Consider the following 23,200-nt stretch of genomic DNA (forward strand, 5'->3'; position numbering starts at 1 on the left):
GGATCCAAAATTTGAAAAAAAAAAGATGTGGTCCAAAATTTGAAAAAAAAAATTTGGTCCAAAATTTGGAGAAAAAAAAATGTGATCCAAAATTTGAAAAAAAAAAATTGGTCCAAAATTTGAAACAAAACATTTGGTCCAAAATTTGAAAGAAATTATTTTGATCCAAAATTTGAAAAAAATTTGGTCCAAAATTTGAAAAAAATTTGGTCCAAAATTTGAAAAAAATTTGGTCCAAAATTTGAAAAAAAAATTATGGTCCAAAATTTGAAAAAAAAATGATGGTCCAAATTTGAGAAAAAGTCGTCCAAAATTTAAAATTTTTACAAATTGAGTATAGCATGTTATAGCAACCTAAGGAAGTGATTTCAATGAAAACAAAGTGAGGACCGGCCAAAATGTCCTCACTCCGTAAAAATGACCTCACTTTGTTGTTTAAAAACCCTCACTGGTCCTCAGTATGCCGCAAGTACAAGAACACACACACACACACACACACACACACACACACACACACACACACACATCTATGCAAACAAAACACTCGTTCTGAACACACACATTCACCTGAGCTGGAGGAACTGGAGAGGAGGAGGAGAAAGAGGAGGAGGAAGAGGAGGTGCAGCAAGATGAAGGGGGGAGGGGATGATGGGGAGTAAAGGGGAGGAGAGGCAATAAGAGGCAGAGCGTTTATTGAGCTATCTATTTATTCTCCTACATCTCCTCATTATGGACATGGACAGAATCCAATTTCCCCCTTCGAGGAGAGGAGGAGAGAAGGAGAGGAGGAGATGAGGAGGAAGAGAGAGAGAGGAGAGGTTTCACCGGATCACTCTCACTGTGCACTGGAGCTGCAAGGCCTATTCACTGACATCTGACATTATTAAAGCCGCGCTCGTGTTTGAGCGGGAGACAGAGCGAGACAGAAATGCAGCGAAAAAAAGGAGGCGAAAGGGAGGAGGAGGACGAGGAGGAGGAAGAGATGGATGGAGAAGGATGGAGCCCTCAGCTGTGAAGGGAAGGTTGGAGGAGGAGGAGGAGAAGGGTGAAAAGCAAAGGATGTGAAAACAAGACGGGGCAACTCCTCGGAGAGCGGGAAGAACCCGAGAGGGAGGATTCGTTCGTCCCGTCCCGGCTTCGCAGAGGTCAGCGCCGTCTCATCCGCTCGGACCAATGGCACGCTCCGGTTACCGCGACAGCATGACATCACCGCTGACATCACCGCACCTCGTTTTCCGTCCGCTGGAGGAGAGCGGCGATCGATGGATATACCCCTAACCCTTCTACGGTGTGCCACACACACACACACACAGCAATAACAGCAGAGGATGTAATAAGAGGAGGCACAAAGGAATTTTAGGAACAGTGGCGCAAAATTAAAAACACTTTCAGTTGATATGCGATCATTACAGGAACATCAGGGACGTTTATTGAGCTGAAATTGCAATATGTAAAGTAAACGTGAAGGGGGTAAAGAAAAGTGTGACGCTCCCTTAAGAAGTGGTTCATTCAGACTGTGCGCGGGGAAAGAATCTCTTGATTCCTTAATCTGTAATTGCGATCTCCAGCGAGAAACCGAGATATCCGTCCATGTCAAGTAGGACTGCAACGATTACTCGAGTGATTCGAGTAACTCCATGACAAAAATTCCTGGCGTATTCGTTTAATTCCCATCTCGCGCGGCCCGTTCAGCGCAGGGGTCGTTGTTCCGCACGGACCGTATTAGCAGACGCACAACGCATCATCCCGATTTCAACTGGCGCGGCGGCGGAGAGTGAAACGTCCTCAATGATTCAGCATCTGAGCCGATAGCATCCAGTTGCTAACGCTTCCGGCACCCGCTAACGTAAACATTGATGTTGGCTCATTTAATGTAGCTTACGAGGGCTGCAGCTAGCGAATCTTTTCGTAATCGAGCATTCTACCGATTATTCCTCGATTAATCGGATAAAAAAATTAATTACAAAAAAAATAATTAATACGAATAACTTTGCGTTTTGCGTCCTCGATTTAAAGAAAAATTATTGATATTTAATAGCTGCAGCCCCAGCATAAACGCATCTGCACACGCTAGCGACGCCAAAAACACGCCGTTACACCACACTGTGGTTCCACACGGACCGTATTAGCAGACGCGCACAACGCACATCCCGATTTCAGCTGGCGCGACGGTAGAGACGGAGAGCGAAACGTCCTCAATGATTCAGCATCTGAGCCGATAGCATCCAGTTGCTAACGCTTCCGGCACACGCTAACATAAACATTGATGTTAGCTGATTTAATGTAGCTTACGAGGGCTGCAGCTATCGAATCTTTTCGTAATCGAGCATTCTACCGATTATTCCTCGATTAATCGGATAAAAAAATTAATTACAAAAAAAATAAATAATACGAATAACTTTGCGTTTTGCGTCCTCGATTTAAAGAAAAATTATTGATATTTAATAGCTGCAGCCCCAGCATAAACGCATCTGCACACGCTAGCGACGCCAAAAACACGCCGTTACACCACACTGTGGTTCCACACGGACCGTATTAGCAGACGCGCACAACGCACATCCCGATTTCAACTGGTGCGACGGTAGAGACGGACATCAAAACGTCCTCAATGATTCAGCATCTGAGCCGATAGCATCCAGTTGCTAACGCTTCCGGCACACTCTAACGTAAACATTAATGTTAGCTGATTTAATGTAGCTTACGAGGGCTGCAGCTAGCGAATCTTTTCGTAATTCTACCGATTATTCCTCGATTACTCGGATAAAAAAAAATTCCCCAAAAAATAAATAAGAAGAATAATTTCGCGTTTTGCGTCCTCGATTTATAGAAAAACTATTGCAGCCCTAGCATGAACGCATCTGCACACGCTAGCGACGCCAAAAACACGGCGTTGATAACATTTCACACTGCTGCGGTCGCGCTTTAAAAACCAAACGTGCTGCAATTTTGCCCGAGCGCCGCCTTTCCACGCCGCAAACGGGACTTATTGATTTCACACCTATTACACATGCTAACCACGTGCACACGTAAACAAAATGCACAGCACGCACACACACAACACACACACACATGCACAGGACAGCTGTGGCGCGACTTATGATTTTTACACTTATTAATTCCATCAACACGGCTTGCAGAGGCAGGATTTACACACACAAGATTACATTGGTTTAATAAAAAAAATAAAAAAATAAAAAAGAAGAGAAGGAAGAAAAAAGGAGGAGAAGACGACGAGGAAGTGAGTGAGGGGGAAATAATAACAGAGGGAGGAGGAGGAGGAGGAGGAGGAGGCGCAGGCAGCAGAGACACACAGACTCTGACGGAGGAGAGCGGGGGGATTCATCTGGGATTACTTAACAGCTTACACACACACACACACTGATGTGCAGCGCACACACACACACACTGATGTGCAGCGCACACACACACACAAACACACTCTGATCGTGGCATAAATAAAAACACTTTCTCTCCGAGGGGACGAGGAGGAAAATAGGAGCGCTTACAGGAGAAGTGTTTTAAAAGAAAGGGTCTAATTAGCAAAGCAAGACGCCAGAGCCTGGGGGACACGCTGTGTGTGTGTGTGTGTGTGTGTGTGTGTGTGTGTGTGTGTGTGTGTGTGTGTGTGAAGCTCAAGCTTGTTTGTCCATCTCCATGCCACACACACACACACACACACACACACATCCCAGAGGGAGCAGCGTGGTCTAGAATAGAGAGTCCGAGCTGAGGGAGGAAGCAGGACAGTTAGTGGGAAAGCGTGTGTGTGTGTGTGTGTGTGTGTGTGTGTGTGTGTGTGTGTGTGTGTGTGTGTGTGTGCGTGTGTGTGTGTGTGTGTTCACGAGTTCATCGTCTGCACATCTGGGTTGCACACGTCTCCCATATCCTTATATTTGGTTCACCATCCGTGTGTGTGTGTGTGTGTGTGTGTGTGTGTGTGTGTGTGTGTGTGTGTGTGTGTGTGTGTGTGTGTGTGTGTGTGTGTGTTGACAGCAAAGTAGGGTAAGAAAAAAAAAAAAAACCTTGATCTGATTTTCACAGACCCCCGAAAACACGACGACAACAACAACAACAACAACAACAACTGTACAGTGTGATGTAAAGCGACACTGTTGATTCTACACACTCACCTCTGGCCACTTTATTAACGTACAACTGTTCAACTGCTCTGTAATATCTCATCATCAGCCAATCACAACGTGGTCATCGTTGCATTATAAAAAAAAAATAAAAAATAGGATGTTATTGTTTTGCACTCGACAAAAATAAAGCCTTTGAATCCTTTGAATCCTTCAATCCTCGGAATAATGAGCTGCCGGAGTTCAAATAGAGCATCACATTGAGGATAAAAAAAAAAAAAGGTGACTTCAGTGACTTTGAAAACGGTGCCTGCTTGTTGATCTGCTGGGAATTTCATGCACTGGTTTACAGAGAATGGTCCCAAAAAAAATAGAGGAAAATAAACATCCACTGAGATAAATAGATGCCTTGTTGATGCTCGAGGTCACAGGAGAATGGACGGAACCCATTTTGAAATCATAGTCAAGGCAACAACAACTCAAATAGCCACCTGAAAGCACATCACAATGGGCTCCCGCAGCAGAAGACCACTCCAAACCCTAACCCTAACCTCTAGCCTCTTCATTAAGTGTCATGTGTACCTAATAAAGTGGCCCTTCAAGGTATTTATAATGCACAAAGCCGCTACAAGGTGTGGAACCTCCTCACAGAACCAAATGAAGCAAGCATCCACGGTTACCGTCCTCTTTGTTCTCTGAGGTTCTCTGTTATAAGGTGGTTGGAAATAAAAATGAATTCTCCTCACCTTCAGTGACGTTCTCTCTGCCCTCTCTGCTCCGCTGCTGGATCTCCAGCTCGGCCAACTCCCCCAGGATCTCCATGCCGTGGTGCGCCGGAGGACTCGGGGCCCGGGCGACGGGCGCGGGCGGGTACAAGGCATCTCTGGTGGCGCACAGAGCCGCCGCGATCAGGAGCTCCAGGCTCCACATGTAGGCTCCTTGGAGCTGGGCGGCGGCGGCGGCGGCGGCGGCTGTGCTCGATGTGGGCGCGAGGACGGCCGCTTCACGGGCCGGAGGAGGAGAAGGAGGAGCAGGAGAGCGACAGGTGACCTCCACCAAGTCTTCTTCAGGACTCGCAGCGCTCTCCTCCTTCTCCTCCTCGTCCTCGGCGACGTCTACAATCTTTCCATCTTTGTCTCCCTCCTCCTCCTCCTCCTCCTCTTTCTTCTCCTCCTCCTTCTCCACAGGCACAGAGACGGTACATTCTGTCGGGTCGGGCTTCATTCTCTCCGCCTCGTCCTCTACCATGTCCTCTTTTCCACGTTCCAGATCATCCTCCTCCTGCTGCTCTTTGGATAGCCGCGGCTCCTCCAGGCTGGCCTCCTGGCCCTGACAGCCCAGAGAGAGCTCTACTTTTAGGGCTTTGCCCGTGGCTGTGGCTGGGCAGGCTGGATCTGGGACTGGAGCCGGGGAAGGGCATGGCGAGGGTCCAGTCCTCTCTGAGACGGAGCATCCTTTCGCTTCTGCCCTCCTTTCCCGCTTCTCTTCTTCTTCTTCTTCTTCTTCTTCTTCGGCGACTCCACTCTGAGATTCTACCACTTCACAGTCTCTCACGTCCTCTTCTTCTCTGCTTCTTGCCTCTTCTTGGGTCATGTGGTGTGGACGTGGGAGGGACTTGCGGGAGTCCGGTTCGGCCGGCTCCGCCTCCACCGTAGCGTGTTCGGCCAATCGCGCTTCGGCAGGTGAAGGTCCAGCCTTGTAGCCCATGGTGATTGGAGGGTAGGAGTAAACAGGTGGCAAGTCTGGTGAGGAAAAGGGTGATATAGACAGATTATTCTCAAGCATTTAAATCATGAGAGCAGATTAGCAAAATGTATTTTAGCCACGTAAATTTCAAAATGGCGGCCATTTTTAAAAAATCGTCTTTTACGTCAGAATTTCATTCCCTGGGCCGATTTCAGTGATTTTGGTGTCAAACGATAGTAAAAAATTCTAATGAATAAATCAGTAAAACCTTTTTATCTTTTTTTTTTTTTTAATCTTTTTATCTCATCTATTTCTGCCATTTACTCAGTATATTTTCTAAAATAATGTACAGATGCAAAAATAATGTACAGCAGTATGCACATCAGGATTCGGCTTCTAAAGAGCAAATTTTTGTACAAACATTTGTAATAAAAGTTTTGCTGGAATGATGTCGTGTTTTTGCATATTTTCTATATTATTTTTTAGAAAATATTGCAGAGTAAATGGCAGAAAGACATATAAAAAGGATTTTTGATTTATAAATTAGACATTTTCCCTGTCATTTGACATCAAAATCACTGAAATGGGCCCAGGAAATGAAATTCTGATGTAAAACAATGACCCAAGAGGTACATTCAGTCAAATTGTGGTGCTTTTTTCCCCCACTTGTGAAAGATTTTCCTGCAAAATAAATGCAATAATCTGCTCTGCTAAAAGGAAAAGCTAAGAAAACAGAGAATGTACGTGTAAAAGTACAGTGTGTGCTTTTGTGTGTCGGCGTATAGATTGATGTGGGATATTGATGATTCGCTGCCGTTTCCCTGTGATTGCAGCACCGCGCCCTGTCACCCCTGCGTTCCCTTATTATTGATGGTATCCCTCCGCCGCCCTGACAGCACGCGCAGATGAATGCGTCGTATCCTTCCGCGCCGTACCGCTCAAGGACCCCTGAAGGATAAGAAGGGTCTGTGCGAGGATTTCATTGACCTTCCTTCATGTGTGTGTGTGTGTGTGTGTGTGTGACACACAACATGACACACTGAGAGCCCACATGCTTCCTCTGACCTTACCGGCCGACCTGCCCGCTGTCACCTCTTTCGCTTGAACACAAACAAAACTGCACACACACACACACACACACTCTGAAGGGCACACAGAGGAAAGGATCAGATAAAAGCAGAGCAGCAGCCGTCCGTCTCTGTTTCAAACGGCGTCTGTCTCTCTGTGGCTTGTTTTTTCAGAGACAGACTCCAGGTAACTCTCTGGAGTTTGTAGAAGGAGTGTAATCCTCTTCAAATTCACGTTGTTTGCTTTCTGTTAGCTAAGAATTGGCCGTTAACGGCGCTAACAGCGTCAACGTACGACGCTGTTAAAATTAGTCTCGTAAGTAATAGCTTAACTTTGAAAACATAGGCACACGTGCTCAGCTGCTCTTTTTTGCTTAATGAACAGACTCCAGCTCGACTGTAGGCACGCTAACCGGCGCTAAAGGAGCTAACCGACGCTAAAGGCGCTAAAGGCACTAACGGAGCTAACTGGCAAACGGTGCCTGGACTCCAGTCCCACGGCACGAAAAACTACGTTACTTTAGGGACTCATTTTAACAGTGTCAACGTTAGCGCATGACGCGTTTCTATGACGACTGACTGGAAAAATAAGCGCGTGACGTCATGTTTACGCGACTCCCGACACCCGGCACACATACGCAATACACAGGTACGCTGGTTATTTGTAGCGCTGCTCTTTTCGTTTAATAAATAGACTGCTACAATTCGACTGCAGGTGTGCTAACCGGGGGGTCGTACCTACTGTATGTTCCCCGGGTCCTATGTTCCCTGTTTTTCCCAAAAAAGGTCCACTTTGTATGTGACAGGGGAACATAGGACCCTTTTTTTGAAAAAGGGTAGGGTTAGGATTAGGGTTAGAGAAAGGGTCCTATGTTCCCCGGTCACATACAAAGCAGGGAACATAGGACCCGGGGAACATAGGTACGGTCCCCTAACCGGCGCTAACGGAGCTAACGGAGCTAACTGGCAAACGGTGCCTGGACTCCAGTCCCGCGGCACGAAAAACTACGTTACTTTAGGGACTAATTTTAACAGTGCCAACGTTAAAGCATGACGAGTTTCCATGACGACTGACCGGAAAAATAAGCGTGTGATGTCATGTTTACGTGACTCCCGATTGTTAAAATGAGTCCCTTAATGAACGCTAAACTTTAAAAACAGAGGCACACATATGCAGTACACAGGTACGCTGGTTATTTGAAGCGCTGCTCTTTCCGTTTAATAAACAGACCGCTACAATTCGACTGCAGGTGTGCTAACCGGGGGGTCGTACCTATGTTCCCCGGGTCCTATGTTCCCCGTTTTTTCCCCAAAAAAGGTCCACTTTGTATGTGACAGGGGAACATAGGACCCTTTTTTTGAAAAAGGGTAGGGTTAGGATTAGGGTTAGAGAAAGGGTCCTATGTTCCCCGGTCACATACAAAGCGGGGAACATAGGACCCGGGGAACATGGGACCCGGAGAACATGGGACCCGGGGAACATGGGACCCGGGGAACATAGGTACGGTCCCCTAACCGGCGCTAAAGGCGCTAACGGAGCTAACTGGCAAACGGTGCCTGGACTCCAGTCCCGCGGCACGAAAAACTCCGTTACTTTAGGTACTCATTTTAACATGTCAACGTTTCTATGACGACTGACCGGAAAAATAAGCGCGTGACGTCATGTTTACGCGACTTCCGATTGTTAAAATGAGTCTCTAAATTAACGTTAAACTTTAAAAACAGAGGCACACGTACGCAATACACAGGTACGCTGGTTATTTGTATCTATTATATCTGCTCTTTTCGTTTAATAAACAGACCGCTCCAGTTCGTCTGTGGGCGCGCTAACCGGCGCTAAAGGAGCTAACGCGGCTAAAAGAGCTAAGTGGCAAATGGTGCCTGGACTGAGTTACTTAAGAGACTCATTTTAACAATCGTGAGTCACGTAAACACAATGTTTTTAGGGACACGAAAACATGATCGAGTCATCTTTTTTCACACTTCGCTGACTCATAGGGCCTCCAGAGTCCCAAATATAAGCGTTAAAATGATTAAAAAGTTGATTTTGCATCATATGTTCTCACAACCTCACGTGAATATACCACACAGCTCCGTAGGTATCGGTATCTCCACAATAAACCTTTCCACTGAGAGACTTCTGTGGACTTTCACACATGCAGCCCCCTACACATAATCCTGGGAGATTCTCGCCGCACTTCTGAAAGCAGCTTATGTCTTTGTCTGTGTTTGATGTCTTATCTTTTTGTGTGACTGTCCTAAAGGCCACATTATACTTCTCCGACTGCGTATGCGTTATCCGTCTGCGTCACCACGGAGACGCCTCGAGCATTTATACTTCTGCGTCGTGGTGACGGACACTCGCTGCAATTTCCCGCCCGATCAGTAGGGGTCGCTGCGCAAGGTTGTTGTGCTTCTGGCTACAGTGAGCAATGGCGTCCGAGAAAGAAAGAGAGAGAAAGACTGTTGTTGTTGAAAAAGTGGCCGTTTCTCACTTTTCTGTGTCACGGAACGCAGTTTTAAGATAATTTGAGGCGAGAAATTGGCCATTTAGAGTCTAAACATGTGCTGTGTGTGTTAAGATATGACGTATTTATAGTTCGGCAGCGGCGTTATCGGCGGGGATCAGCTCCGCCTCTGTCAGGACGCCCGGAGCGCACTGAGAGCCGGCACAGAGCAGCTTCGCTCAGCATGTCCTGAGGACCAATCGCAGCTGTTGCCGTCTCCGTAGTCCCTTGACGGAGTGACGGACACTTAAAAAATATTCCGTGCACCCGGAGACGACGCAGAGGCTCTTCGACAGGTTCTGCGTCGACGCAGAGGACTCTGCGTAGCTACGCAGAGCACTTTACGCAGGAGTATAAATTGGGCTTAACCTGCTGGTAGATTTCTTCAAATTGATAAACACACACACACCCACACACACACACACACACACTCTTACCTGGCTCTAGGGACTGTGGGTAATCCTGAGGTGGCTGCCCCTCCCCTCTGTCGCTGCTCCTCTCCAGGCCTTTAGAGAGGTGCGATGGAGCGGGACTCAGCGCCGGGGAACGCGGAGCCGCCGCGGCCGGGCTCGGAGCGGGAGTCAGAGGGTTCTGCGGGCGAGAGCGCCTGGACGGGGAGTGGTAGCACGGCGACTGACGGCTGGTGGGACACACTCCTGGAGACGGGGCGGGCGTCTTTGTCGGGGGAGGAGTGTGGGAGAAGGGTTTGGCTGCATGAGACGAGGAAGAGGAAGAAGAAGAAGAAGAAGAAGAAGGTGGAGCCCGGGACGACGACGAGGACTCGTGAGGAGAATCTTCGATGGTGATGGCGTGCTCCTCGTGTTTCCTCTGTGGAGAATTTACATGGTGTTAAATCATTGGGGAAGTTTAGGGGTCACTTTTTTCAATCAATATAACATTAAATGAATCAGAAATACACATCGTTAATGTGGTAAACGACTATTCTAGATGCAAATGTATGGTTTTTAATGGTATATGTACATAGGTGTATAGAGGCCCATTTCCAGTGTTCTGATGGTACATTGTGTTTGCAAATTGCGTTCATTTTGCACACAAAACTGTACAGGTGACCTCAAACTTTTGAACGGCAGTGTACATCTGAGTTGTACCTGTGCTATGGAGTGATGCTGCATGTGCTCCATGGCTCGATGCTGCTGATGCTGATGCTGATGCTGATGCTGATGCTGCTGCTGATGCTGCTGCAGGGCATAGAGCTCCTGTTGCCGTAGGAATGAGGAGCGAGAGTAGACGGGGTGATGCTGCAGGTGAGGCGGGGGCCCGCGGGCTCCGTACACAGGAGGCCAAAGTCCCGACTGCTCCAAAACATCTGGAGGAGCAAATAGTGAGACTAAGAAAGACAGGAATTGCTTTGATTTTATAAATGGGTGCAACCTCATTGTTGTTGGCATAGCATTAATCATAGAACATCCTCCTTTTTACCTTTTTTTTTAAAAAACTCTCTATTTCCGATAACGCCGTCTCATCAAAACCAGACCCAACAGGCACACGTGAACACATGCATGTACAAACACACACTCGCACACACACACACACACACACACACACACAGCCTTTCTTGGCTGCCTTGTCGCTGGGAACCTTTGTTCTGTGAGATTAGCCTGAGTGGGCTAATGTTTCCCTGGGGAAGGGTTCAGTGGATGCACTTCCCCTCTCTGCAGGAACTCCCACGAAGCGAGGCAAGGGAGGCGGGAGATAATTAAATTTCACAGCCTGTTTGCGAAGCAGTGTTGACACACACACACACACATACACACACACACACACACACACACACACACACACACTTTACCCATTTTCCTATAGCAATAGCTAAGACGTACAACACAACCCTTCACACCGAGCGATGTCTCCAACGTTCCAGACATGAACACGACTAACTTTTACATGTCCGTACACGCTCGCGACGCACATGCTCTCACACACACACACACACACACACACACACACACACACACTTGTGCAAGGTCCAGTCCAAACACACCAGCGCGCCGCCGCAAGAGAGATGAATGTCAGTTAAAATGGTTTGCATAACGCCGGGCACATGCAGAGGGGGCAATGGAATAGCTGCTCCCATTAACGAAGCCATAAAACACGGCCCCACTGACAGAGGGACTTAGTTGAGCATTATATTATGATTAGCCAATGATACTAAAACTCTGGGAGAGAAATGGCAGCAGCTCCAATGGTACAAATGAGAAGAAGGGATGTGGTGAGGGGGGGGGGTGGCGGCACTTAAGTACGGGTAGAGCAATGAATATCGGCTCTGCTGGTTGTCTGCGAGTGCGTGTTCTCGCGGGCGAAAGAAGAGCGCCAAGCGTACCGAGATGATGATGAGGCCCAGGCTCCGTAGGAAGAACCACCAGCGGGGAGTTGGGGTCTTGGGTTAGCGAGCCCAGGACGGGCTGCAGAGGGCTGGGCAGACCTGTGGGGAAGCCCGGGCTCATTCCCACATGACTTAGACCTGGAAACGACACAGTCAAATGGCAGCGACATTTAAATACTGATTTTACTACTACTAAAAAAGATAGCGTGCTTGTGCGCTTAAGCAAAGCTAAAGAAAACACAGCAAGACAAGGTCGCCCATTGTCAATACACTCCCCCTGTATGTAGATTTCACCCAAATCAGTCAATTACCCCCAAATGTTAACATTTACACTTATAAACATGACACGAAGAGTATTTAAGACCCAGGATTGTGTTCAACGTGCACTTCCTGCCGCCTCTACTCACCGTACGAATGCCCCATCCAGAGGGAAGGACTTCCTGTCCTCTGCATCCAATGGTGGTGAGCCGGGTGAGCGTGGGCAGCCGGGTCCGCCCCTAATTGGTTGGCTCCTCCAGGAACCAAGAGGTGGGAGGTCAGGTCACCATGGCAACTACTGGAGGGGTGGATCCTGGCAAACTCCACTCTATCCTTGTTTTCCCTGTGGTAGATGGGTAGGCAAGGGTGAACTTTGTCATTATCCTGATTATCCCTCTTATTGTCATCATCATCATCGCCACCGCCATCATTATGATCATTATCTTCATCACTGTCATCTTCATTACCACCGCCACCATTATATTCATCAAGAAAATGAAATGTGACAGCAGCAACAGGGGCCAGCCATCATCTTGTGCCCGGTCCGTGAGTTCTCATTATATGTTTTCTTCCCTTAATATGACTACATAACAAGAGCGTGATACTTCAGAGACATTCGCATTAGTCTCCATAACATTAATGCACCACATCTCATCTCACAGAGAGAGGGGGGAAGAGAGAGAGAGAGGGCAAAGAAATACCACATCAAAGGGCGAGAAAAGTAAATGGAGGGGGAGAAAAGAGAAGAGAATAAAAGAACTCCGGCTCATCAGATAAGAGCCGGAATGAATAGAGAGCGTCTGCCGCATATGCACGAGTGCATCCGCGAGTGGCCGCTCACGCATTTCGGCGCACGTGAACCTACCTGATGATTATTTCCCTGTCTCGGTCCAGATGATGAAGGCCAATCTGCTCCTCCGTCATCCTCTTCCTCTCCTCTGCCTCCCGACCGAGGGGATACACGGGACGCGGCACACCTGAACCACAAGGGCGACCGGCGGTTAACGTCAAAAATGTGGTACAGTCAGATGCTAACATAGGGGAACCATCTAACCCTCTAGTAATTGCCTGCATCAAGGAAATGTTGCCTAAATATGAATTTGGCAGAATTTTGCAAAAAAATCCATGATGTGGTTTAGAAGGGTCAACCCTGATCTGGTTTGCATTTCCACCAAGTTCCCACCGACTGAACTATTACCATACCAGTACGACATTTGCATTTGTACCGTTTCAATACCATTGTTGCCGGAAAAGCGACAATTCTATCCATGAGTGAATAGACTGCACTGCGTTGAGCTCCACCCTTCAGCCTTTGACCGCCATGCTACCCCAAAAGAAGGGTGCACGGTAAAGATCGGTCATATCGTACACTTCACAGCGTTTGAAAATTGGAACACAAATAAGGATGTGAGGCACCAAACTCTTCAGGCTTTTTGGAAAACCAACAAATGTGAGCTAAAGTAGATTTCTCTTTCAGCCTGGAGCACAGAAATAGCATTAATTGACTTCCAGCGTGACAAGAATAATAATGTCTGACCTTTCATGCTGGGCAGAACCCTGCCTTGTCTGCCGAGTCCAGGTGTGTTTTCCGGGGAGCGGTGGGGCGGCCGGGCGACCGCTACGGCGATACCCACCGGAGGCTGCCGCACCTCCCCCTCTCCTGCGTCCCCAGACTCTTTCCCGCCGCGGTCGCCCCTCTCTCCCTCGTTGATGGAGCCTCGGCGAGGAGGGAGCGACTGTTTAGGAGGCTCCTGTGGGGAGGTGCTGTTGCTCTTAGCCACTCCCCTCTCCCCCTTCTCTGATCTGTCGCCGCCCTGTTTAAGGCAGCCGAGACCTCCAAAGGGGCTTCGCTGTGGCAGCAGCAAAGGCTGCTGGGAGCTGTAGTTCATTAGGTTCTTCATGGCACTGCCTTCGTCCTCAGTGGTGTGCGGTGAGGAGCGGGAGAGTGGTGGTGGTGGTGGTGGTGGCTGAGAGTGGGGCTGGTTGTGGTCATTATTTGGAGGTCTCTTGCCGAGGCCTCTTACTTCACCGCTACCAACCAATGCATGATGGGAGCTTTTCCTCTGCTCCTCCTGATGAGCTCCCCAAGAAGATGTTGTATGGCTTCCATCTCTTCCCCGATCTTCTGTACTCGCACCATGGCTGCTGTGCTGCTGGTGCCTTATCCTTGCAACCTTCTGCCCCTCCCTCTGAGTCCCCGATCCCACCTTCCCATCAGGATGAGGACCCGAGTAGGAACAGTCCCTGAAGGGGGGAGTGCTGCTATCGGAGCCACTCTTTGATGTACCCTGTCCAACGGTAGGGTGCGTCCTCTGGGCATCAAGTGGGAGTGAGGGCCGGTAAACATCATCCACGATCTCTATATCTCTGGAGGATGACGCTCTGTCCAGGCTGCAGGATCGCAGCTCGGGCTGAGAGCTCGCGTTGGAGCCGGGTTTGTGAAAGTTCTGCGTCTGGTGGCTCCAGTCCGGAGGCTTGTCAGCTTTGCCGTATCCCAGCTGCTGCTGGTATGGCTGTGGTTTGTCCTTCTTCTGGCAACTGCTGAGTCGGCTAAGGTGGTGCGAATGACTTTCATAAGATCCGTCCCCACTCTTATCATCTCCCTTTCTGCTGCCGCCTCCTCCTCCTGCTCCACGACAATCCGGGGATGCCAGGTCTCCGAGGTGTCCAACCGAGGGCACGTACGTTGGGCCAATGACTTTCACCTCCCTGCCAGACCCCGCAGGGGTGGATGTGGTGTCTTTTGAGGGCGTTAGTGTAAGTGGGGAACAGTAAAAGTCCGGATGAGGATGGTGATGTGCGTGATGTATCCACCCTCCTGTGACCGGGGAGCCCATGTGTAAGGCATGAGGAGGTGGTGGTGGAGGCGGAGGAGGAGGCATCGAGTAGGAGTGCGGGGTGGGAGGTGCCAAGATGGACGTCGCTGCGGCGGTGCCTCGTCTCATACATTCAGAGGACGATGTCGAGGGTTCACTAATCCTCATTTCGCCATTTATGAGTCCGTCTTTGGAGCACCGCCTACCTCCTCCGGACACGGGTCTCCCCATCGCACCACCGCCACTGCAGCTGCTCATTGCGCCACCTTTGGAGCCGCTTTCTGACCCCGAGCCGCTGGATAGTTTACAGGCAGTCATACTTTTTGTCCCCTGACTGCCTGAATCGCTGTCTCTGTACTCCTTGTGTCTCTCCAGAGAGTGTCTGTGGTCCTCCTCTCTGCTCTGGGTTGTGAGATGAGGGAGGAGGGCATGGTGGGGGTGGGGGTGGGCGTACGCCTGGTGATGGTAGCCAGACGGAGCGGTGGCAGGGTTCGTCTGGTGGGAGTGGTGATGATGAAGCTGGTGTTGTTTGTCTTTGCTCTCCTGGTGCCGGTCCTTGCTGCTCGATCGCTCCTTGTCCTTCGACACAGAGGAAACTCCTTTCTCGCCCGCGTCCTTGGTGCTCTTCCCGCCGCCTCCTCCTCCTCCTCCTCCTCCTCCGTCTGTCTCACGGCTGCAAGAGCCGAGAGGATGGCCGGGCGCCGTCCTGGACAACGGCGGGAGGCTGTGATTGGTGGAGAGCAAAGGGGGCTGCGGAGGAAGGCCTCTTAGGTAGAAGTGATCTGGAAGAGGAGCAGAAGGCAGAGATATAAAGATGCAGTCATGCCAGTTTTTAAACTAACACAATCTGTGGACCGCTGTGTATCACGTGACCACTCGGTCGTACTGTAAAAGCTCATGAAAGTGTAAACAGGAAGCTGATTCTTTCCTCTGCAGCTGTTTGCTTCGATTCAACCATTACGACTAATGAAACAGCGACACAACAGCGGTTTAAAGAAAGAGGTCGTCTGCTCTGCTGCGAGACTGACGACGAGATAAAAGCGAGTCAGTGTTGACGGAGGTTTTATTTCACAGCTGGAAGTCGTGTTGAGGCCAAAAAGGTCCCCATCGGGAAGCAAATTTGGACGACTTAGTGGCTTTGTTTTCGACGGTCTCTGCTCTTCCGGACTGAAGACACAACCCCAGAGTTTTAAATCAAAATAGAGAAAGGTCAACAGCGTTGACCTCAAGAAAATGATGGGGTAGAGTGTGGACGGCAGATTTATGAAGGTGGGTGTAGCCTAAGCAGAAGGTGCGTTGAGCTACAGAAGAGTGATTTTGATGGAGCCTTTACATGTTATTTTCTGTCAGTTTATGAAATACATGCTTGCAGATACTGTTGTGCTGTAGGTTTTTTTTGGTGCACCACTAAACCCGGCCACACGCTTGGGAATGGCAGCTCTAAAGAGATTTGAACATTAGCTGCTAAAAAGGTGTTATGAAATGACTATATTGCAGCGGTGCAATGTGTTGCTGTAGTGATATCTAGAGAAAAGGAAATGAGAAAACACCAGCTGGAAAAGTTACCAGCTCTATCTCCTGTGGTGAGAGCTGATGAAGCATTTTTAAAAAAAGAAGAATATCGCCTATAAAGCAAATTTCTTTCCAACAGTTTCATCCACACGGCACATTAGGACTTACCTTTTTGAGTGTCATAGAAGCGGTGCTGTCCATAAAGACCGTTGCTATGGTGATCCAGAGGACTCATGGGGAGAAAAGGAGAAGCGAGACTTCCTGAATAGCTGGGGTAACCTGTCAGAGAGAGAGAGAGGAAGAATTGATGTTTCTCTGCAGTGCTGACATTCAGCAGCCCTCTAAACAAACAGTTTATCTCTACAATCTATCATGGAATAGGCCCATTTTAGAAAAAACCCAGGGAGAGGAAGAAGAGGGGGGAAAAAAAAAAAAATATGGCCGGTTAGTGCTACTTTCACCATAAATGCACTTTTGCACAAACACGCCACAGGAGTTGACATTATTTACAGTGGACAAAGTGGTGACAGAAACCACAGCTGACAGCTACTGCCAAGTGTTTGCAGCGTTTAGCTGGATGGAATTTGCTCGTCTACAAAACACACTTTTCCCAAAAAACCCAAGACAAATAGTACGAAGACTCTCACACAGCCTGACCCCCCCCCCCCCCCCCCCCGCCCCACACACACACACACAGACAGACACACAGGAGGTCACAGGGAGGTAAGCGGACGTTCCACTCTGTTCCTCGTCTTCAAGGACGTTGAACTGCATCGTGGGATAGAGGAGGTCTTAGCGGTTGTGTTGATAGTGACTGGAAGAGTGCAGGCATGGGTCAGGGTCACTGATGTGTGTCTGTGTGTGTGTGTTCTTGTATTTATTACCTCTTTAGGACCTTGTCAGGACCTCCTGGAGACAAAAAAACTATTTTTGTGTAACTTTTTTGTCAAATTTTGGACGACATACATAAGTATGACTTCTTTTTGTCAAATTTCGGACATTTTTTTTTTTATTTTGTTGTCAAATTTTGGAAAAAAAATTTAATCATTTTTCTTAGTCAAATTTTGGACGACATACTAAAGTATGACTTTTTTTGTCAAATTTTGGACAAATTTCTTTTTTTTATTTAACATTTTGTTAAATTTTGGACAATTTCATTATTTTTTTTGTCAAATTTTGGACACAATTTTTTTTTTTTTACTTTTTTGTCAAATTTTGGACACATTTTTAAAAATAATTTATTTTGTAAAATTTTGGACGCCATAATAAAGTATGATTTTTTTTTCAAAATTTTGAACAAATTTATTTTCTTTCTCTTTTTTAAACGTTTTGTCAAATTTTGGAAAATTTAATTTTTTGTCAAATTTTGGAAAATGTTATTTTTTGTCAAATTTTGAACAAAATTTTTTTTTTTTGGACGACATAATAAAGTTTGACCTTTTTTGTCAACTTTTGGACACTTTTTTTTTTTTTTACTATTTGTCAAATTTTGGAAAAAAAGTTTAAATTAATTTCTTTTGTCAAATTTAGGACGACATACTAAAGTATGACTAATTTTGTTGTGTGGGGGATGAAGCAGTAGAGAATGAGTGATTGACCAGAGTGATTGACAGCTGGTATTGTCCAATGGGAGACATTTGTGAGTTTGCCATGAAGCCGATCACGAGTCCTCACAATAGGACTTTGATTTGCACTTACAAGACTATGCTGAGTTTCTGGATGCTCACATATTTACATAACTGACGTGGATCTTAAGTCAGATCGGAGTCTCGGAGTTGAAGTGCACGTCTTAGTGGAAACGCAGCTTGAGGGTTTGAGGGGCGGGGACTTCGCCGCACATTCACATGAGCTCAGTACACAAACACATCACACAGCCAAAAGGCTTGGATTGTGAGTGAGTGTGTGTATGAGTGTGAGTGTGAGTGTGTGTGTGTGTGTGTGTGTTCTCCAGCAGCTGGTTTCATGCCCCACAGAGTGTCCTTGCCGGCCCGTTAATTGGCAGCCGTTAAAAGTTTAACGGCGGTGGCCAAAGTAAACAGCACTCCATAAAAACTCATCCTACGCATTCCACAGTCGCACTGCAAAACCACAGCGACACCCCCTCGCTGCTCCCAGCGTGTGTGTGTGAGTGTGTGAGCATTTATGCTGCAATGTAAATGCATGAGTGTGTGTGTGTGTGTGTGTGTGTGTGTGTGTGTGTGATTACTCTGACTGGTTAACAACCAGTGAATCTAAATGGCGACAATTAGCCAAAAGGCTCTATCAGCCATCTAAAGCCAATCCCATGGGTAATGATGAGTGATAAAACTGAGTAGGGAGGGGGGGGAGGGTGAGGGGAACAAAGACAACACACAGAGATACGGTGACACACAAAAAAGAAGGGGGGGGGGGATAAAAGAAGGGAGGGAAGACGGGACAGAGGAGGTTAGTGATTGAATATAAAGAGAGAGAGGAGACGGCAGAGAGAACGGGGCTGTCAATATGAAAAAAGCCCCCAATCTGGTGCTGCTGTGAGACGTATGAAGAGGGGAGTGTGTGTGTGTGTGTGTGTGTGTTTTGTGGGTATATGTGTGTGAGGAAGATGAAGGAGGAAGTGAAGAGCTTTGAGATGGTGGAGATGAGAGAACAGAGGTAAGGAGAGGAGTGAGAGCACATGAGAGGGGAGACGACGGAGGAGAGGAAAAAAAAAAACACAAGGACAGGTGTGGAAGACAGAGAGAGAGTGACAGGGTGTGTGTGTGTGTGTGTGTGTGTGTGTGTGTGTGTGTGCGTGCGTGCGTGCGTGCGTGCGTGTGTTTGTGTGTCTGTGTGCGTGCGTGCGTGTGTGTGAGAGACAATGCATGTGTCGAGAAAAGATTGTGTGCTGCCGGTTCTCAGGAAACTGTGCATTTCCTCCTGAATAAGACTCGTCTGCGACTCTGTGTGTGTGTGTGAGTGTGTGTGTCCTTTGACTGAGTCTAGATGTGTGTGTTGTGTGTGTGTGTGTGTGTGTGTGTGCGTGTATTCGCCAGGTTTCTTCTCTCCGCGCTGGCTACGCTCCACTCTCTGGACCGTGGCCAGCTGGCAGAGCGCCTACAGGAGCTCCCTGGCTTTAATTCGTAAAAACAATCATTTGCAGTCGCCGCGTGTGTGTGCGTGAGTGAGTGTGTGCACACACACATGCACGCACGTGTTATGTGTGTTCAGACATCAAAGCCGAGCCACACAGACACAAAATCTGTCTGATAGGCGCACACACACACTCACACACACATTTCTGCTCTCTCCACCAATGCTGCTGCTGCCTTTCTCTCTCTCTCGCGCTCACACAGAGTGAGTCCTGCCTCAGAGTGTGATTTAAGACGGTCACTCCGGGCGACATTAGTGCTCATTTTCGGGGGATTAACCGTCGCCATTTATCGCTTCCGTGAGCTGCAAAACGAGGCCCTGGCACTCTCGTCTCCTTTCGCACACCTTTTTAAAAGCCGTATTCCGACACTTACGGGCGTTAAAAGCGTGTCCGTAAATGGTCGTACCCGAGCGAGGGAGCTTTAGCGTGTATACAGCAGCAGCAGGGCGGGGACGGGTGGGGACAAGAGCGACCCAGGGTTTGTTGAGCGGCAGAATTCGTTTGTGGACTTTTCCTTGTGTGTTTTCAGTCAATTTTACTTTATATTAGTGCTGAGCACTTTAACGGGTCAGCAGCGTTTAACCGCGTAAAACGCTAACTCGCGGCGCGTTTCCATGTCGACTGACCGGACAAAAGGCGCGCGTGACGCCATGTTTACGTGCCGCAGCAACTGGAGTCCAGGCACCGTTTACCAGTTAGCTCCGTTAGCTCCGTTAGCTCCTTTAGCGCCGTTAGCGCCGTTAGCGCGCCTACAGTCGAACTGGAGCAGCGCTACAAATAACCAGCGTACCTGTGTACTGCGTATGCGCGCCTCTGTTTTTAAAGTTTAGCGTTACTTTAGAGACAATCGGGAGTCACGCAAACATGACGTCACGCGCCCAGCACAAGTGTGTCGTAACATCAAAGAAGTCACTTCCTGTGTGCAGCTGCACTGAGAAACACCGAGAGAGTCGCGTGGACTTACATTTGACATGTATTTAATGAACTGAAACCACGGACACTTACATGAGTTAAGTTAAGCTGCACAGCTGTTCTTCTTGTTATTATTATTAATAACACAAAACGATGACGGATTAATTGAAGTCATTCCTGTCAAGTCAACACCAGGACAGACTGTAACTGTCTGAGCCCAGAGGAATGCGGTGGTTATCGTTGATATCGATCACGCTGGTGCTTTTCCTGCCGGGACACGTCCACGAGAGGACGGCGAAGGCGAGAAAGGGGGGGGGGGGGGGGGGAACCAGTCACACCAGAGTCTCCAAACACACTTTCAAACACTTCCTCCTTCAGGTTAAAAGAAATCCTTAATTGCTCACGTGTCGTTAAAAAACTGGCGAAACGTGAAATTCTTTTGCGCGGTCGTTGGGGAGTTGAGAAACACAGCCTGTGGCGGGAAACTGTATTTCTGTTGGTGTCTGTGTGGAGGTTATCTGCCGAGAACCATCTCGCTGTCAGAATACACACACACACGCACACACATACACACGGGTTTGCGCAGCTATTCTTCCGAGGTCCATTCCATTCATTTTTTAAGAGCCTCATCAAAGCCAGTTCAAGTCTTAAAGCCCTGAACTGGACCAGTTCCTAGGGATTAGGACCAGGTTTGGGTCGACTGGTCTTGGCGAGGTCAGCGTTTGACGTCAGACAAAAAGGTCCTAACGAGGTAACAAATACAAGCAAACACACACACACACACACACACACACACAAATACCTGAAATAGACAGATAACTGAGTCATGTTCTCACTCTCTCACCACAAACGGTTAACAGTCGAAAGAGGACATGATGCGCACATTTGTGTGTCTGTGTGTGTGTGTGTGTGTGTGTGTGTGTGTGTGTGTGTGTGTGTGTGTGTGTGTGTGTGTGTGTGTGTGTGTGTGTGTGTGTGTGTGTGTGTGTGTCTGATCAGGAAGGGGGCCGTTGGAGGTCGGTTGGCTCAGAAGGGGCCCTGAGGGTGGGGATGCGGTCAGAGAGGGAGGTGGGGAGGGAAAGGATGATGGAAAGTTGGGGTAAGTTTCAGCACGTGTGTGTGTGTGTGTGTGTGTTTGTGTGTGCGTGTGTGTGTGTCGCTGCTATGAAACCTAAAACCATAAAAGTGAAAGTGAGGAGGGCAGGAGATCATGATTGAGTGAAAGCAGGGGAAACAACGTAATGAGTCAGACGTGCGTTGTAAATTACCGTCTATTATGACGAATCGCGGCGTTTCGTTTGCGTTCGTTCATTTGTTTACTTGTTTGTCGCGTGTTTTGTGGAGCGGGAACCAGTGCGACGCTACCTCGGTTGACATCGATCGGAGGGAAAAAGTCGTAGTTAAAGGCTCCGTATTTCACACATCACACAAGTTCTGCACCTACGCAAGAAGGAATTACTGTCCTTACCAGCAGGTGGCAGTAGTTTGTACTCACAACTGAAAAAAGGGAAACTTGAGGAATTATTTGACATCATGTTCCACTGAGGAAGAGGTTGAAACTTATGGATTTAGACCCTAAACTTAACCTTAAGTGGTTGAAGTAGTAGCTTATTTTCCCGTAGACTTTCTATTCCTTTTAAAAAGAGTGGTCAAAAAGTTGTACTTAAAGACTCCATATTTACTCGAGATGACACAAGTTCTGCACCTATGCAAGAAGGAATTACTGTCCTTACCAGCAGGTGGCAGTAGTTTCTACTCACAACTGAAAAAGGGGAAACTGGAGGAACTATTTGCTAGCTTTGTCAGTTTTGTGTAGCTTCTTGTCTTTTGATTGCCGTTGCTAAACACTGGATGAATGAATGAATGATTGACGTTGACAAAGCTCATGTCAATGCTGATGCAAACACCAACCCCAACAAGAGCTGTGGACGGTCATTGACGACCGAATGTTGGGGATTTGTATCTTTAGACCATTGGTTCTCAAAGTGCGGCCCGGGGGCCAATGGCAGCCCGCAGAAACATTTCTGGCGGCCCCGCAATGAATTACAGTTGATAGTTTTAATCCAGGAGCTACTAAGCTTGTTAAATGTTTATTGGACATTACTGGATACAGACCAATAAGTGTAAACAAAAATACTGGGTATTTACCTGGTTTCTATATGGTGAATTTTAGTGTATTATTGGGTTATAAGCTGGTAATAAGCAGGTAGCTACAGCCCCCAATTACTAGCTATTTACCCAGTAAATATATGGTAACAGAAATGTGTTACTTGGTATTAACCTGTAATTAGAAGGTTAGAACAATGGCCAAAATACTGGGTAATTACCCAGTAAATTATAAAGCGTTATTATATTAAGGCATAAATTACATTATATTAACACTTATATTACTTAACGCTGAACTGTAATCTGGTCATTGAAATGAGTACAAATGGGACTTTTTTCCTGTTTTTTTTCCTTTGGCGGCCCTCAGTCCAATGTTGGGTTCCTGAATTGGCCCTCAGGTATCAACACTTTGAGAACCCCTGCCTTAGACCATATTATTGTATAGGAAATGGACGTAGACTTTATGTTTGAAAAGTGTAGCCGAGAAAGCAGGATGGAAGTAGCAGTCGGCCACCAGGGGGGCGACTCAACTGTTTTTTTTAAAAGGAATAGAAAGCCTACGGGAAAATAAGCTTCTACTTCAACCATTTCAGGTGAAGTTTAGGGTCTAAAGTGGTTAAGTTTCAGCTCTTCCTCAGTGGAACATGATGTCAATTTTTGTACGTTCTGTTTCTATTTAGAGGTGAACAGATCGATCGGACACCAGCGTGACAGACGGCGACACCTCTGAACCCGTCGAATCGCGAGTCTCGAGGCGCCAAAGCAGGAAGTTGTTATGCGAAAACTGAAAACGCTCGCGGTCCA

General features: G+C 47.7%; 1 protein-coding gene across 1 annotated transcript in view; it reads right to left on the reverse strand.

The window, feature by feature from the left end:
• bahcc1b (BAH domain and coiled-coil containing 1b) overlaps positions 1–23,200 on the reverse strand; it is a gene marked incomplete at both ends in the record, with an annotated part of 86,283 nt that overhangs the window by 29,521 nt on the left and 33,562 nt on the right. The window contains 8 exons of the mRNA XM_083903763.1: positions 4,826–5,821; positions 9,777–10,167; positions 10,449–10,666; positions 11,681–11,821; positions 12,091–12,284; positions 12,807–12,918; positions 13,479–15,539; positions 16,438–16,548. Of these exons, the coding sequence (XP_083759889.1) occupies positions 4,826–5,821; positions 9,777–10,167; positions 10,449–10,666; positions 11,681–11,821; positions 12,091–12,284; positions 12,807–12,918; positions 13,479–15,539; positions 16,438–16,548 (4,224 nt within the window). The remainder of the gene's footprint in view (positions 1–4,825; positions 5,822–9,776; positions 10,168–10,448; positions 10,667–11,680; positions 11,822–12,090; positions 12,285–12,806; positions 12,919–13,478; positions 15,540–16,437; positions 16,549–23,200) is intronic.

The sequence above is a fragment of the Microchirus variegatus genome (assembly GCF_963457635.1).
Source record: "Microchirus variegatus genome assembly, chromosome: 17".
NCBI lineage: Eukaryota > Metazoa > Chordata > Actinopteri > Pleuronectiformes > Soleidae > Microchirus > Microchirus variegatus.